Below are 18,220 nucleotides of genomic sequence, written 5' to 3' on the forward strand. Positions count from 1 at the left end.
ATTGTTTTACATTTCAGGTCAGAAAAAGAATAATTTCCCAGTTGATATTACCTATTATTGATTATGTTGACATTGTCTATCAAAACACATCTCAGCTTGTAAGGTGAGGTGAGGTGAGGTGAGTTAAGGTAAGGTGAGGTAAGGCATTGGAAGCAAAATATAATAAAGAGACAGGGTGAATGCCTGATTTCACACTACTGACTGATGGGATAGTATAGATTTTGCACAGTTTAGCATGAACTTATCTTAGACCACTTAATGTAGTGTATAATTCTCTGTAGATTTGTTTTCAGGTGTCCATACAGAACTCATCATTGCACATTCATATGAATCACTGAATTGGTTGTAGCCTAAATCTAGAAGGCAGTTTCACTATACGTTCATTTTCAAATGTGTTCATTTCAATTGTCCCTTATATTTGGAACAGTTTTTGACTCCATGTAGTTCCTTATATCCATTCAGACATGCAATATCCCTTTCTCTTTGTCCCAGAATTTTCAAAGATGGTATCACTGCTACGGTTGTTCAGACCTTTACCTTTATTGTCCCTCGAGGGGACACTACAGAATACAGAAAAGTACATCATAAATTACAGTTAAAGGAATATGGTGGATTAATGGAAAAAGGGGGGACCTGATCTCCAAATTCTTTAAAAATAAAATCATCAACTCAGTAAAAGAACAATATAATTTCTACATAAAGTCAAAGTCAAATAAAAAAAATTAAACCAGTCCCCCTCAATATTAAAATGTCCTTCAGGATGATTTGTTTAAATTTGTGTCAAAGGCTGGTTAGGCAAAGGTCAGTTCACTTGCTGAGTTAGGCTACATTTAATCATTGGATTGTACTATTTCTTATTTGTTTGTTTGCTTGTTTGTTTTGTGTGACTCTTGATTTTCATCAAAGCAACAAAATACATAAATCGACACACTTCTGTTACATTTTTTTCAAATTCAGGAGTTTTTATTTTATTTGATGTTGTGATTTTTTTATTTTTTTATTTTTTATTTTTTGTAACCAAAATGCTGGCTCATGAATTGTCTGCTTTCCAAAGTAAGACACAGAGCTTGTTTTACCACTTGGTGGCGCTCAGTATCCAGACATGTGAAAACTGCGCCAGTGACAACACTAAACATCAGGATCTGCATCCCCATTATTAAATTTATACAAATTTGTATCGAAGCACAGTTCTTGTTTGACACACAATTTATCACAAAACAAACAAGACAATGATGCAACAGGTTGTGCTCCTTACAGCAGTTCAGATAGCACAGATAGAAAAGCAAGATGAATGGTGATAGAATACTCATAGAATAAAGATAAAATACAAAAAAATAAATATCAGAATTAGAAAAATATAAAGTACTAAATTTAGACACAACTATACACTCAATACTATTTACAATATACACCTTTCAGTTATGCACATATGTTTAAAAGAATATGTATATATAAATATATGTATGGAAAATATTATCCAATGTATGACTAACTTATCCCTCTTGTTTGTCATTTACAAGAACAAATCTCTGCAGCTGCAGTGACCATTCATGAGGTGACACAACCTAGTTTTATCATTTTGAAAAAGCTCAAACCAAATATGAGATAACCCAGATGACAATAATAATTGGGAATAGAATGTAACTATTCTCACACCTTATGATGAGTAATCTTCATGTACAAAATCCAGGAGTGCACCTCTAAGACCATGGGAGAACATGTGTACCAAAAAGGCCAGTTTTCAGGAATATTTGGTAAACATGCAAATGTTTGCAGATTATGAGGCCATAAACTGCATAAAATTATAAAGTTTTTGAGTTTTAGGTGAGCAAAACGGATAGTAACAGGAAGTACTATGGGAGACAACAGTGTGTTTGTCAACACTACAACAGTCTGGTCCAGTGTGTCAGTGTTTTTTTTGGGACAGCATTAGTAGAAAGTTTTGGGGGCGTGGTTATTTGTTTGGCGTCATAATTTATGTTGCCTAGTGTAAACAGTCCATTGGCTGAATCTGTGTGATGGGGGTTCCCTGCCCCAGATTGCAGGGGTAAAACAATAAATAGAACCTATCACTTTAAATCTTCAATCTCTGGTACAGCAGAGATCATAAACTGTTAGTTAGTGGAGCGACGGATATATCACCACATACACCTAGGATATATTTCTAAACAGTTGACAGCCGGTTACTCCTAGAAATTTATTACAAATAATTCTGTCTACATAGATAGGTCTTTCATAAGGTAAGTAAACCATCCTGCAAGCTAAGCTACGGGACGGCTGACAAGCTAACGTTAACCGAGCGAGCTAACGTTAGCTGCATTGTCTGGTCAAAACCACGACTACTCGACAGACAGGCAGTAATCAATCAGGGTTGGCAGCTAGGTGTGTCGCTACTGTACAAGAAGCCCACATGAACCGTTTGGTTAAAAATTACGAGTGACAATTAAATTAGTCAAATCAGCCGTCCTTTGTTTTCCTAGAGCTAGCATAGCACTGAACTTGTTTCATTGATAAAGCTTCGACAGGCAGCTAAGTTGGTGTGACGCTAATTTATTTAAAAGTTTGAGCAAGCTTTTTATATCGCTAGCGGTATGTATCGATTATTACGGAATTAATTAAAAAGTAATAGTCGATGTAAAATTCAGAGCCTCTCTGGCATAACATGGACACATTTAAATGGTGCACTACAATGGCTATCGCCGGGCTCAACGTTATGTCTGTTTGGTGGGTTTCCCCGCTTACAATCAGTTGTGTGTGTGTGTGTGTGTGTGTGTGTGTGTGTGTGTGTGTGTGTGTGTGATAGTACGGCAAAGTAACATCGTGTCATATGTCCATTTTTCTGTGTTTACAGACTCTACCAATATGTTCCTTGACATATGTTACTCCCGCATTTTGTAAAACTGGCAGCCGGCTGAAAGAATAACGACGACGCCACAAGTTAGCTTGAGCTAACGTTAGCTAGCTAACTAGCATTGTCGCAAGCTTGGCGTTGATTTTCTAAATGCCGGGGCTAGCGTTAGCCATTTAAGATGACAGCGGAGAGGCCGGTAGTGTAAAGTCTATATTCCCTCCGTTGTTTTTACAGTCTAGATAACGTTGATATGGCTGACGGCGTGGGCGCACAATTTCTAGGAAAGGAACATACGATGGAAATCATGAATCTGTCATGTCGTGTGGCTAATGAACATGCGACAAATGTCAGAGATGGGAAAATGTTGTTAGCCTAGACATGAAAGGCCTAGCTCACACAGCAGGCCACTTATCTACAAAGGGATGCACAGCTGTATGTAACACATGATGTACATTTTTAAAATCAGGATTTAATTATAGTGAAGTTAATTTTCTCTGCTGCCAAACTTGAGCGTAGCACCAGTCGCTTCCCTTTTTATCTACAGCCGGTTTCCCTCTTTGTCTCATTGGATGAACGTGATGGCGCAGTTGAGTGTTAGCTTGTGTGCTAGCCAGCTAGCTAAACAGTCAGCTGTCTTGTTTCTGCCATAGGATTGATATGGGTCAGATGAAACGTGGGAGTGAGACAAAGAAAACGAAACGATGTTCAGTCAAAATGAATTGTTGTTCACATTTTTTAACTTCCTGTTTTTGCTACTAAAACCTATCTGTGCGGTTTACCTGAGGTACAGCAAACGTACATGTGTACTAATATGGACTTCCTTAAAATGGCCTGACCTCAAACAACTCGTATAGCTGTCTTACTGACGTGATCTTCCAAGTCTTTGTCTCTTTCAATTGGTTACAAACGTAGTAGATGCCTCTCGCTAAAACTAATGCAGTCTGATAGAAACAAAATCAACCTTTCTAAAAGCTGAAATGTCCAGTTCTTGCTTGGGTGTTGTAACGTTTAGGTAATTGTGAGGCTGCAATTCGTGTGTGATGCTGTTGAATTGTTTTGTGTTACACCAGAAATGAAACATCAGGGTGAAATATGAGAAACACCTGTCAGTATAATGCAATATAATTCACCTGCACTAAACACAACAATGACCGTGACCATTTATTTCAATCAACACCTCTCTTAAACAAAAACTAAATAAATAAAATGAAGATATAATAATTGACAGGAAGGAAGGGTTTATAGCAGGGCTGTAGTATTAGACTGCATTATTTATTTGTACCGGTCTACCTCTTAAAATACCAACTGTGTGTGTGTGTGTTATCGTCTTTTTCCAGATGGCATAATCATAATTAAGTTCTTGTTTATTTTCTGTTTCAGCACTTAATATTGTTTACCAAAGAAATGGTGATGGAGAAGCCAAGTCCCCTGCTTGTAGGGCGGGAGTTTGTGAGGCAGTATTACACACTCTTAAACAAGGCACCAGATTTCCTGCACAGGTAAACGCCGAAATGTGATGTGATCAACCCAAATTCTGTGGGTGTTAAGAATGCTCTCTGACTGTCATATATTTGTGCCATTAGGTTCTATGGGAGGAATTCTTCCTATGTTCATGGAGGACTTGACCCAAGTGGGAAGCTGGCAGAAGCGGTTTATGGACAAGCGGTAGGTGCAATACATATTCAGATTGAAAATACTGCGTAGAGAGTGTCTGACACAAGGTTATTCATAAGTATGATAATACAAGTATTCCTTTTTAATGAAATTAAATAGAGCAAAATGAATCATTGGCTGCGTTTGAGGAAGAAACAAATGTCTGCCTTTTTTGTAACAACCTTTTATTTCCCTATATCAGTATTTCTGGCAATCAGGTCTGACCAAAATGGAGTCAAATATAAAGATGTGCATCCTCAACCTGCTTTCAAGGCTGAGCTGAATAATAACTGTGAAAGTAAACCACACTGGGGCAGACGTCAGATTGTAGATAGCTGCCAAACTCTTTAAGTAAATGGAAATCAGCATTAATCACATGCAATGCATATCTTTTTTTAAATGACACGATAATGTTAGTTTTTGCAAAGCCGTCCCTTCCTTTTCTCTTCATAATTTTTTTTTGTTTGTTTATTCACTTGTCTCTGCATCTTGTAGGAAATCCACAAGAAGGTCATGTCCCTGCAGTTCAGTGAATGCCACACAAAGATCAGGCACGTGGATGCTCATGCTACACTGAGTGACGGAGTGGTGGTGCAAGTCCTCGGAGAACTGTCTAACAATGGTCAGCCAATGAGGAAGTTCATGCAGACTTTTGTGCTTGCTCCAGAGGTGAGTACCCCTCTACCTTTCATTACTGTTAACAGACATTGAGGTTGAGTTATAACAGCAGTAACAGATAATTATCTCTATTTATGGCTCAATAAGTGTAAATAGAAATTTTGGACATTTTATTGAAGCTGGTAACAGGGGAAGAGCTGCTGTTGCTATAATGAATTGGTCCTTGATCTGATTTTTAAAATGGACCATTGAAATGTGTGTGGATTTTTTTTTTCTTTTTTTGTACAATTTAGGGTTCAGTGGCAAACAAGTTCTACGTCCACAATGACATCTTCCGTTACGAGGATGAGGTCTTTGGAGACTCTGAAGCTGAGCTTGATGAGGGTAAGGTGTTCATAAATATCCCCAATTATTTTTTTATTTGTGAGCTATCTTTCAGTCTGTTCATGGGTAAATGTGAGGGTGCTGCTGAAAATAACTTCTCAATTATTAATACTTAATTATTTTCTTGTCCTCTCTTAGAATCAGAGGAGGAAGTTGAGGACGAGCCAGAGGAGAGGCAGCCGTCCCCTGAACCACTTCAAGAAAGCCCCAACAGCACCACCTATTACGAACCCCACCCTGTCACGTATGCTTAAACTTAATTATAATCTCAGTAATACATATTACTTTGTTGCTCCATAAGAAATTAAAGCTTCTAGCATAGAGGATTTTGCCTTTATAAACATACTTTTCTGTTGAAGTGACAACATGCTTTTTGTGCACTGTAGTAATGGAGTAGAGGAGCCCATGGAGGAGCCAGCTCCAGAACCCGAGCCGGAGCCTGAACCTGAGCCCAAAGTAGAGGAGATAAAGCCTGAAGTAGACGAGAAGGTTCTGGAAGAGATGGAGGAGAAAGCACCGTCACCGGTCCCTGTGGAGTCCCCACCAAACACACAGGAGCCTCCCAAGGTGAGACTGATGTGTCTCTGCGTTTTCAGTCACTTCTCTGAATCACATTATCAGGGTCCACACTAGTCAGCATTTATGACTCTAAACTGAAGTGCCCAAATCCCTCTCCTACAAGTTAGGTTTGTTCTTTGATGTATCAGCTATGCTACATGTTTAAAGACAACTTCAAATTAGTAAAAAGCTGTTTGTGTCATTGATGTTTGGCAACTTGAAGACCGTTCCCACACAGGGAAAACCTATTTTCAAAATTTTACATCCAGATTAAAAGATGTTTATTATATATTAGAATCTCAGTTTTCTAAAATTACCAAAGTCATTTTGAGATTCACGTGTGTGTGTGTGTGTGTGTGTATATATGTATATATATATATATATATATATATATATATATATATATATATATATATATTACACTAATATTACAGTATGGTATTGAGAGGTAGTTGTTGCAGCCCTAACAGTGCATTACTTCATCCCTCACAGACTTTCTCGTGGGCCTCGGTTACCAGTAAAAACCTGCCTCCTAGCGGCACAGTCACCTCCTCTGGAATGTCACCCCATGTTGTTAAAGTTCCAAGCTCACAGGTAACCAACTAACACTAGACGTGACATTTGCAGCATGTCATAAAACTTAAGCATTTTTCTTATAAAACAAATTGTCAGCACACATTATAAATGGGTCACTATACAGAATAGCACCACAGTGTTTCATTTCAAATACATAGTGCATTGAAGACTAGATGGTGGTTAATTGCAGCAGTGCATTTGAAGTGAATGTGAGGAGGTCGATTTTGTGCAATGGCACTTCTGTAACGAAGTGTTCAGGAACATTAAGTTTTGCCCTTTTCAGACAGCAGAGTCCCACAAACTCCAAATAAAGGAAATTCACTTTACACATGTGTTTTAAACGGGAGAAGGTTTTCTAAAAAAAGGGTTGTGGTTTTGCTAGTGTCTGTATTTATCGCTCAAAGAATATAGCTGACTGGGGGTTTGTTTCCGGACCTGCTGCCCGCTCTCTTCCAGTAATGTTGTCTGTAACGGTGGGGAGTAAGGCGGAGGATACACTGTGATTCAAGGCTCCCGCTAACGTTAGCTACATAGATGTGAACATGAAGCCAGAGCCTTCTGCTCCAGTTAGCAGGCGACTAAACTATTAACAACATTTTTTCTTTATCTCTGCAACGCTTTGCTGGTATTGAGAGTCATCTTGAATTCCAGTCAAACCTACAGCTTCATGTTATCGGTCATTATACAATACAAATATATGATTTAACAATAAAATAAAATGGGTATGGGGGACAAAAATGGCCTCAGACAGAAAGTGTAATTCTGTTTATATTACCCTGTCTGGAGCGCCATGTGATAAATGCAAGGATGAATGGATGTGCAGTTCATTTAATTTTTTGTGTGATGCTCCTCTCCTCACACAGCCCAGAGTTGAAGCCAAGACGGAGACACAGACAGCACCACTACGGCCCAGAGACCAGCGCACACGGGACAGACCAGCCTTCACTCCGCGGGGTCCCAGGCCTGGTAATGCCAAAAGTCATTTCACAGATTAATGAATGTTTTTAGCTTTTCATTTGGTTTATCCTTATGGCCTACATGTCTGTGTCACTCTTAGATGGTGTTGCATCTTCGGAGTCACAGACGGGAAAACCACACTTGAGTTTTGTTAACAAAGGTAAACATTACCCTTGAAGTCACATCAAAATGAATCTAAAACCCTGTCGTCTTACACGTGGTTTGAGTTTAACACTCTTCATGCTGGGAATTTTACATTTATGGGGTTTTTTTTGGTGCATGTGAGCTGATGTGATGTGTTTTCCCCCACTGTTCTGACCTGCAGGTGGCAGGGGAGAAACTGAATCCGGTGAAATGGACAGCAGGCGGATCATTCGATACCCAGACAGTCACCAGCTTTTTGTTGGCAACCTCCCACATGATATCGACGAGAGCGAGCTCAAAGAGTTCTTCATGAGTATGTTAACTCGGAAGGCAACATCTTGTCAATACATTTTCCATGTCCTGTAGAAACAAGACAAAGCTGTTTTGTTTTTTTTTTGTTTTTTTTTTTGACTAAATATTGGTTGAAATACACTGTTTCTTTCCTTGCAGCATATGGAAATGTTGTGGAGCTGCGGATTAACACCAAGGGCGTCGGTGGGAAGCTTCCCAACTTTGGATTTGTGGTCTTTGACGACTCTGATCCTGTTCAAAGAATCCTGGGGGCCAAGGTAGAAGGGGCATGTATTGAAATTTCATTACCCACTTTCATTGGTGGTGGTTTGGTGACGCACATTTCTACAACTAGTTAACGTTAGTGGGGATAAATCCCTACATTAAATATCTCAAACATTGTCTGTCATAGTACATATATAATGTTTGTTTCTCATTGTCATAACGACAACTAATCAAGCATGCTATTAAGTGTCTAAGGTTGGGTTCAGACCAACTGAAGCATTTTAAAAAACAACAACAACAACAAAAACACGAGGAGCTGCGTTGCTGTGTTGAAACAGGTGCAGGTGATATTAAATATGAACCAAGAAGAGCTGTTTGAAGGCTCAACAAATATCAGGACGCAATACTGCTTTGAGGCAGGATATCATGACCCTGAAAAGCTATCACTTTCAGCTTTATCTTAAAACTGAAAACAGACTGCCACCGAAGCGTCATATGATGTGCATCAAGTCCCACTCCTTGCTCCAATAGGAAGTGTTGCACTGCAGCTCGTCAACAGAAGATCACACGCAGTTATTACTGTTCTTAGTATAAAATTTGTACTTCCACCTCTGCATTAAGTTAAAATCACTTGTGTAAAACCAGTTCATCAACTTGATTTCTCACCTGAAGAGCCAATCTCCACAGCTGTGGCTCACAAGGCAGTATATTCTGGCCGTTGTCTTTATAATGTCAGGATTGTGGGCCATAGCTCGTGATATTTCTCAGCCTCGACAGATAGTGTCTCCTCATCCATCTTTGACGCATTCAAGGGTAGGCTGTACCTGACTCAGAAATATGCAAGTTGAATCAGATTTGGCTGTTGAATACTAATATTTGATCATTCAGAGTTTGTTTTTTTTCCCCCAATATATAAAGTTTTAATGTTTGAGCAGGGCTCAGTGGAACACTCAATGTGACAGCTTCATTCATGTAATATAGTAAACAAACTAACTGCGCTAACAACAGGTCAGAAATGCGTAGCAACATTTTTTGCCAACACTAGATCTCAAAGGACTGTGTCCTGTTAAGATGCCGGGAGCTGTAAATTCATAACTTCTCAGCAGAAGAGCGAAGAAAGTGTTTTCTAAGAGTGCAGAGTCTCTTTTCCTCTGTGACGCTACCTGTGTGTCAACAGCAGCTTATACCAAAGAGTAGCATGAAAGTAGAGTGAAAGTCAAGAGCTCTCACTCAGCAGCAAAATCTGGGGACCAAAATGTCCCCAGAAGTACACAGTACACTGTCTTTCACAAAAAAGACTGCTTTCTCAATCTCAGTCAGTTGAGGGGTCTCCAACTACTGACTTGAATCTCCGACAGTGACGTGGGTGTTGCTAGTGCACCAGCTTTGGTCCCTGTTTATTTCCTGTCAGCTCCTGCATAAACAAACACCCAAACAGGAAATAGGGACATATGTAGAATGTTTATACTGTCAAGTTTGAAAAGATCTATACATCCATGGTGAGGAGAGGAGTCGAGCTGCCACAGGAGAAGAAGAGCTGCTAAGGTAGTCAAGATGTACAGGCAGGAAATTTCATTTTCAGGGGCAGCAAGGCTGGAAATGGGAGAGTGGCATGAAGTGTTGGCCTTTCTACACAAAATGTCCCAGGCCAGAGGAAAACTGACACTGGACATTTATAGAAAATCTATTTATTGACATCAGAAATAACTGCCCTGTTTACAACTTGTGTGTTTGGTATGTGAATAACCAAACTTGCTGTCTTTTGTCACGACAACCCGTGAGGTAAACAGGAAGAAATACTTATGTTACAAAGTAATCCACCAGGAATGTGCACTTGCATGTGTTTGATTGACAAACATGTTGCTGTTGCTGTAAACAAGTTCAGCTAGGTCACACATTTTTGCCCTGTGTTTTTGCCTCCACTGCAACATCAGATTTGCCTCTTTCAGATGAATAAAGGGGCTGCATTTTTCCCATGCTAGAGTCAGTCTGAACACAGCCGTAGAGATGAAATAGTTTCACTGGCAGGGACACAGAACTTGTCAGGCCAGACCAGTGTGACACAGCAGTGCTTACATGGAGTCTGGGACAGATTGACAAACTTGTGTGTGCAAACCAGTGAATGATGTGGGTTGTGAAATTGACACAGGGAAATATTCAGTACCTGTTTCGGCTCTAGTGACCGTGCTTTTCTCCCTGCAGCCCATCATGTTCCGAGGTGAGGTGCGTCTGAATGTAGAAGAGAAGAAGACGAGGGCGGTGCGTGAACGAGAGACCCGCGGCGGAGGAGAGGAGCGCCGGGACATGAGGCGCAACGACCGAGGCCCTGGAGGTTCGAGAAGCATCGTGGGAAGCGGAATGATGCGAGAACGCGACGGGAGGGGACCACCACCTCGAGGCGGGATGGCCCCCAAACCTGGCATGGGCTCTGGAAGAGGCTCCGGCGGCCAGGGAGAGGGTCGCTTCACAACCCAGCGCCGCTGAGAAGAGCACCACCTGCAGTGTGGAAGTAGTTCCGTGTTCTTCATCTTCAACCGTTCTCGTTAACGAAAAGAAATCTTCATGTATAAACGTATATATTTGTTTTTTGTTTTATTTTTTATTTTTTGTTCCCTCTTTGCTTTGGAATGTGACAGCCTGTCAACCTTTGTTTGTGAAATAGACAAAACATAATAAGCAAACAAAAAAATTTCGCTTATTAGTTGTGAGCTGAGCATCCTTTTTCGGGTATCTCAAGAATTCACAAACTTTAATTTGTAAATTCGTGAAAAAAGGCGAACCAACCAGGAGTAATCTGCCACATTAGGAGGGACTGATGAGACTTTTAACTACGATAATACAGCCCATCATTTGGAAAAGAGATTATATGCCTTGACTTAACTGGGGCGCTGCTTCACGAAATCCCTCTATTGCACATTTTATATGGTAGTTTTCTGCCCGTTACTGTTGGAAAAGAGTGAGATGCAAAATTTGTGCAGTTCCAGGGGAAAAGCTTGCCTTTTACTTTTTTCCTTTTGAGAGACCACTGCTTCAAAATTGCATAATGCACTCATCAATATGCACTAATGGGTACTTTTGTCGTATTACATTGACATCCATGCTCGGAACGCAGCTGGAGAGACCTGTTTTGTCTCAAAGCGATACGACTTTCCGGGGCAGGCCTCGCTCACAGCCGGTCTGCTGTGACCAATGTACTTTTCACACCTTTGACCCAAAACTACGCTTCAATTACTGCTGGATGGACAAGATGACAAGCAAATCTACATTATATTTTTCCTCATTTATAAATCGACTTAAAAAAACAACAAAAAAAAGCTCAAATCCTGGACTTTCACCAAATGAGTGGGGGGACAAAGGATAAACAAGAAACAAAGTTGAACAATAGAAGAGTGGTGGTAACGATGGCGGCTCGCTCTGTTTTTTTTTCTTTCTTTCTTTTCCTTTTTGATTCCAAGTTTGCTTTTCTCCATGTTTTTCCCTGCCAGCTAGACCGCGAAACTGGGACGGACGACACCTTCCCTCCCTCTTCCCTCCCTTCCTCTCTTTAAGTGCGGAGTAACAGAATAAATGTACAGCAAAAATCATAGTTTACTGTATGTTTTGTTTTCTGTGTATATTTTAATTTTTCTCTCGACTTGATAAAAGCATGAATGGTGCCTTCTATTTCACCTTTTCCAGTCTTACTGAAGCGGTTCGGGGCGTTCGGCCTCCTAATATGGAGCTGCTCATTTGGGACTCTTATGTTTGGGAGCAGATAGGAAAAAAATTGCAGTATTCACGAGTTATTTCAGGTGCATATTTCATTTTTTCCATACTGTTTTACTACCTAAGATGATCTGCTGTGAGTTTTGTACATTTGTTTTGTATTGTGTCTGTTCTGGGTTTTGTAGAGACAATAGGTGCCTCCAGTTCTGTTTGATGTTAAATGGTTAAGAGGTACATCTGAGAACAACCCCCCCCCCCCCCCCCCCCCCCAAAAAAGGTACATTAAAGATGGTGGCAGTGAAATGCTTGCTCTGTGGTTTCACAAGTCATAGCTCTACACAACTGTGATTTCAGAGGACTTAAGTTTTCAGTTTGGAAAGAGTTAAAAGTCTCACAATGTGATTGAGATTCTGTTGATCCTTACGTTCAGGCTGACCACGGCTTTTGCAGCACTCGGGTTAATCGCTGGACTCAAAAGTTGTCAGACTGTTCTTCTCTCGGCAACAATTTTGTAATGACCTGTGTGGGCGGGCTGGCCGTACTTCCAGCCCTACAGACTAGCAAATAATTGTGCTCACTTTTTTCTAGCCATTTATGCATTTGTATTTTCATATGCTGATTATTCATTGTGCTTATTTTATTTTTATTTTTTCCATTCAAGGCAAGTGTGATCAGGTTGCCATACTAGTCGTCTCCCTCTGGTCCTCTGTTTTCTTTTGTACCACTCGGCAGGGAGGGAAGACCTTTTGGTTTCAGCTGGAAAGGAAAACATGACAAACATGAGATGTTAATTTTTTTTTATTTTTTTTTTGTTAATCTTGCACTGAAATGGGAAATGATATCGATGTAGCATTTTTCTGGACAAATATACTAATGAGGTCTTCCTTGTCTGGTGGTATTGCACTATTTACAACATTTCTGGGACAATCTGTCATTTTGAACACAGACTCTCCAAATTTCTCATCTGGCAGTGAAAAAAGAAAATATTAGTGCTCAGCATGATATTATATTCTCTCTCTTTTGCAGCTAAAAAGATTTGATGTATAGACTCGGCATATTTTAGTTAGTTTCCCACAGAAATGCTCGGCTGCTCTCCCCTCGTAGTTGAGTTCAATAGTTTTCAATAGAGAGACTCTTAATTTGTTACCATCAGTCGTTGACCTAAAGTCACAGAAAAATCACAGCTGTTTGGTCCTTGAGTGTTTTAAACAGACGGTTTCTCACGGATGCCTCTACCACGAATGTTTATTTGTCAGGTAATTGCTTAACTTGAGCACTTGACTGCAATCATACTTTTTACAGCAATGGTCAGTGAAGAGGGTGACGAAGAAGAGCCATCATACTTTCAGACCAATTTGTGCTTTTTACATTGAAGTGGTGGTAAAAACGTTTGAGGATCTAAATTTACAGTTGGGTAGTTTATTCTTTTTCACTGAGGTTTTTGACGACCTAAAACCTTTTCCAAACGTTTAAAGGATCCTCAAAAGAAAAAAGAAGAAGCTGTAAATTAATTTTCCTGTGGTTGAAAATGCAGTAGAGTGGATCCTCATTGTGAATCATTCCAGTCCTTTTTGAATGGAAATAGAAGTACCTTCTTGGCTTTAGCAGGTGTGGTAAACCATTGGCTGCCATCTTAATTTTACTGTGTTTACCCTTTACTTGTTGCTAGTACAAAAGTGTTGCAGGTGGAGAATCTTTTTATTTTTTCTTTTGTTCTTTTTTCCTTTCTATTTTGAATGTGTTGGACTTAACATACAATAAACTACTGATATCAGCACCACTCATACCGTTTGTCATGTTTACAGGTTTCTCCATAAAAGGTAATACCTAAATAAGCTGTTATTGTGCATTGCTCCCAGCAGGTTTGTTGGGATCGCTCAATCGCGAGAAGAAAATGATGGCATTGTATGTTTCTGCCACACATATGTTAACAGTTGCATGTTTCATTTGTGTCGTATCACTGTGATGTAGTGAATGAGGTGACTTTGGGGAGGTCATTGGGAGGTGGAGGCAAGGTTGGATGTGACACTATGGCCAACTTGCTGACCACAGTTCGAGATCAACAGGCAAAACCAGTTGTGTTTTAGCAAGTCGTTGTGTTTCCAGTTGGGATAGTGCCAAGAAAAGCAGTTGTTTTTTTGTAAGGAGGTAGCGCTTCTTTTCCAGCAGGGATTTTGCCCCTAAAGCTGTGTATTTTAGTCAAAATCTTTTTTTTTTTTTTCCAAATGATAACCAAGTGGTGTTTGTGCCTGAACCTACCCACACCTAAACAACAATGTTATAATAATTTGATAATTTACAAATTTAATGTAACTGTGATTTGCAGAAACGTACAATGCCAAGATTGGACAGATTTGACAGCTGAAGTTGATGCAGAGAAAACTTGCATGATTATTTGTTTTTATCTTGAACAATTTGCACTTTGGTTAGAACCCAGTTTTTACTATCAGCCCTGTCTGGAGGCATTATGTTTTCAGGTTGTCCATTCGTCCATCCTTTTCTTGTGAACGCAATGTCGAAGGCAGTGGTTCCCAATGAGGGGGTCGTGGGTCCAGTCTGAATGGACCGCGAGTGACTCGCAAACCTGTCAAGTTTGTAAAAAACCACACTGTTGAAGTACAGTGAATATACAGCACAGAGCTTTTATTTTGAAGTGCCTTTTCCTGCTGTAGAGTGAATGACTAATGGACAGCTATTTGACAGAGACAGCAAACCAACTCAATGACATGGCCAAACACAAGTATGACGCTGAATGTATTAAACTGTGTGGACCTTGAACTAATCTGGACCCTGTGGTTGGACCAATTGGGAACCACTGGTCTAAAGAACACCTTGAGGAAATTTCTTCAGATTTGGCACAAACATCCATTTGGACTTAACGATAAACTGATTAGATTTTGATGGTCAGAGGTCAAGGTCAGTGTGACCTCACATCTGTCCCATACTTATGAATGCCAGAATGGAATTTCTTTGAATTTGGCACAAACGTCCACTTGGACTCAAGAATGAACTGATGGTCACAGGTCACTGTGACCCCACAAAACATGTAGTTGGCCATAACTCAAGAATGTATATGCTAATTATGACAAACATCTCTAGTTACTATTCAGTGCCATACCTCAGACATTTTGTCAGATACTGAATTGGTGACACTAATCTCAGGTGACCATCTTTAAACTGTGTGGATTGTACTGATCTGTGCTGCCGGGTTGAAGACATGTATGACGCATCCACATTTTGCCAAAAAATTCATTTAGTACCCACCACATATAGAATACACCTGTAAGTCTGAACAGACAATGATGTAAACTCTTTACTGGTTGGCAGAGGCTTACAACAGTGAGGTGGTTATGCCGCATTCGTTTGGCAATCCAGGCCGGCCATCTTTGTCGTGACGTCAATTCTACCGACTCGGTCTACCTGGACCTTGCCCGAGTTTGATGACGAAACCTCCGGGTAGAAGGTGTGTTCTTTTGTACCTTTCCGGACTGGAAACCGTATCAATCCCGGTTCCGGCTACCAATAGAATGCAGCATAATTCTACATTTGCAAGCATTACACTTATTTAAAATTAAAGGGGCACTCCACTACAGCTCAAGATCAGTTTACTTCTGTGGCTCTGAAAAAGCTTTGTCAAGTCTGGATAAAATCCCTGCTAGAAACTTAAACACAAAGCCTGTGTAACAAACTGGGGGTGTGAAATATGTGGGTGTTCACCAGGCAGGGAGGGCTACAGATGGATTTACATTATGGAATGCTTCTGGGCTACTTCTGATAATTTGGTGCTTTAACTTTGCAGCGTTGGTGGCGAAAGCAAACAAATCTGTAAACACACTACATTCTCTGTTTTCCTCCGAGACTCGTCCTTTAGTGGATTTGGAATCCATAGCTTATCAAGCTAGCGAGACTCAAGATTAGCCACTGGCAACATTTAGAGAAAAAGGCGCCAGGTCGTAGACATATGACACATTTTAGTTGGTGAAATGTTAGAAAGTTTTATTATTTGGTGTTTAGGCTGCACATTTTTACAATCAGAGAATGTAAGCATCACTTTAGGCCTACAACAGTAATAAATGAAAAAGAAAATGTTAAAAAAGAAAATAATCATTTCCATATATGTTTTTTGTTAAAGCCACATGGAGCCGCTGGAGAGGGGCTAAAGAAGTAGCCTACCCCTGACCCATACTTTGGACTAAAGGTTTGGATGTCTCAATTTTGACTATTGATTTTAAGTGTCGTCCCTCCCAAGTCCCCCTACCGCCACACTAAAGTGGAAGTGCAGTACTCAGTGGAGGTTTTGACCACTATCAGTATTATGGAGAAATATTTTTATGTGTGGCTCCCCGTTTTTTCGCTACATGATACACATGGTTGCACATTATTTTACCGATCTACAGGTGGGAGTAACATGTCAAGAAACACACTATTGAGCCAGCAAAGTAAATTAAGGAGAGGACAGCAATCCAGTGAACATAAATGTTAAAAAATGCAGAAAACATTTGAGAAAAAACAGCTTTTGCTTTATAATAAAGGAAGTATGTTCAACATGTTGATTAACACTGTTTTGGTGAATAAAACTGAATGCAGAACAGTAACAATAAAACTCCACCCATAGACACCTTTAAATCTGAAAAATACCCTTAGACTGAAAGTTAGTAACTGCATGCATGTAGCCTCACATGTTCAAAGGGTTTAATCAGTGTCATCCTCCAGCATCTCTTCAGTCACTGCGACTGCCCTCTTCAGATGAGTCACTGGATGTGGAATCAAACCTCCGAGCCTGAAGAGGACCTCTTTGATTTCCTGCTGGATTGTTTTGAGGGCGCACTGAGAGGAGTTTGTCTCTCAGGAGATCCAAGAACCACTGAGGAGCTGGGAGAAAGCCAGATGCACCAACAGGTGAGTGTTGAAGAAGCTGACCAGCGCCTTGTCCGTACACATACGACCCTCCTCTGACTGGAGAGTGGAGAACGTAGTGAGGCATGATAGGCTGGTAGAGGACATGAGATGGAGGAGGAGGAGGAGTCGCAGGAGGAGGGCGAGGAGGAGGAGGCTTCTGTCCTGGTTTACTGACAGGGACTGAAGGTGGTGGAGGTGGAGGAGGAGGAGGAGGAGGAGGAGGAGGCTTCTGTCCTGGTTTACTGACAGGGACTGAAGGTGGTGGAGGAGGAGGAGGAGGAGGAGGAGGAGGAGGAGGAGGCTTCTGTCCTGGTTTATTGACAGAGACTGAAGGTGGAGGAGGAGGCTTCTGTCCTGGTTTACTGATGGAGACTGGAGGTGAAGGAGTGGTGCTCACAGGATCATCAGTGTCAGGAACAATCTGACATGGAGGGTCCTCGTTTCTTGCCTCAGCAGCAGTTTCTTTCATAGAGGACCCCGAGGAAATAAGTAATACAGATAATATTTAGCAGGACATTTAAGTTCAAACATGTCGTGCTGAGAAATTAATTCATGTCGTACCTTGTTTGCCATTTCCTGAAGCTTCTTCGTGATAGTTGGCGACATTGTGCCTAACAGGAAGAGCCCCTTGAAGAAGAGACAACTTATTATTCCAGGATCTTATAAATACTGAGGTCATAAATACTTTTTTAAATTAATAAATACAATTATTTGCAATGATTTTATTGGATTTTCAACATTTTATGTATTAAGTTTACTGTTCATAATAAAACAAATATGTTTAAGAGAATAAATTAAAATTAACAGAATTTATTTATTTATTTATTTATTTACTTATTTTTAGCAAGTCTAAGATAGTCCAACTAAATGCAAAAGAAGAAAGAAAAATAATCTGAAAATTTTGCAAAAAATATTTTTGGCTATTTTCCTATCAGTATGTACCAAAACATATATTATTTGAATTTTAAAACCTATTTTTATTTTTTTTATTTTTATTTTTTTTCCAGTTAAAGGCCCTTAAAACCCAATTTCTCAATGATCATATGAGCCATGGGGTCCTACAAGAATACCTAATGTTTTGTTAAAGTTAAAACAATTTTGGTGATTTCACATTAATGTCTGTATTTGGTTTTTATTGTGCTTTTTTCATTTGCTCTAAGTTGGTGATGCTCTGCCAGAAGAAAAATAAAATTAATAAATAAAATAACAGTCCCAGTGAGTCAGATCAGTTGAGTTTTTGACTATTAAGCTTATAATAAATAATAACTAAGGATATTTTTCCGACTTTAGCTTTGGTTGTTGCTCATTTAGTCGTAAATATTTAATGTTACACTTAGATTTTTACATTTTCAGAGGCTC

The 18,220-nt window shown here is 39.9% G+C and overlaps 1 protein-coding gene across 2 annotated transcripts; it reads left to right on the forward strand.

The window, feature by feature from the left end:
- The first annotated feature begins 2,061 nt into the window (after positions 1-2,061).
- g3bp2a (G3BP stress granule assembly factor 2a) lies at positions 2,062-13,742 on the forward strand. Of its 2 annotated transcripts, none has more exons than XM_033624073.2 (13): positions 2,062-2,240; positions 4,232-4,350; positions 4,435-4,516; positions 5,000-5,173; positions 5,416-5,506; positions 5,645-5,750; positions 5,893-6,073; positions 6,557-6,658; positions 7,504-7,606; positions 7,698-7,757; positions 7,923-8,054; positions 8,192-8,319; positions 10,460-13,742. In XM_033624073.2, exons 2-13 carry the CDS (start codon positions 4,256-4,258, stop codon positions 10,739-10,741), a joined length of 1,536 nt encoding a protein of 511 aa, XP_033479964.1. In that variant the 5' UTR covers positions 2,062-2,240; positions 4,232-4,255; the 3' UTR covers positions 10,742-13,742. The 2 variants fall into 2 exon arrangements, with proteins under 2 accessions (XP_033479964.1, XP_033479965.1); XM_033624074.2 differs by having other exon boundaries at positions 8,192-8,310.
- Positions 13,743-18,220: the final 4,478 nt, after the last annotated feature.

Source organism: Epinephelus lanceolatus, chromosome 3 (genome assembly GCF_041903045.1).
Source record: "Epinephelus lanceolatus isolate andai-2023 chromosome 3, ASM4190304v1, whole genome shotgun sequence".
Classification (NCBI taxonomy): Eukaryota; Metazoa; Chordata; class Actinopteri; order Perciformes; family Serranidae; genus Epinephelus; species Epinephelus lanceolatus.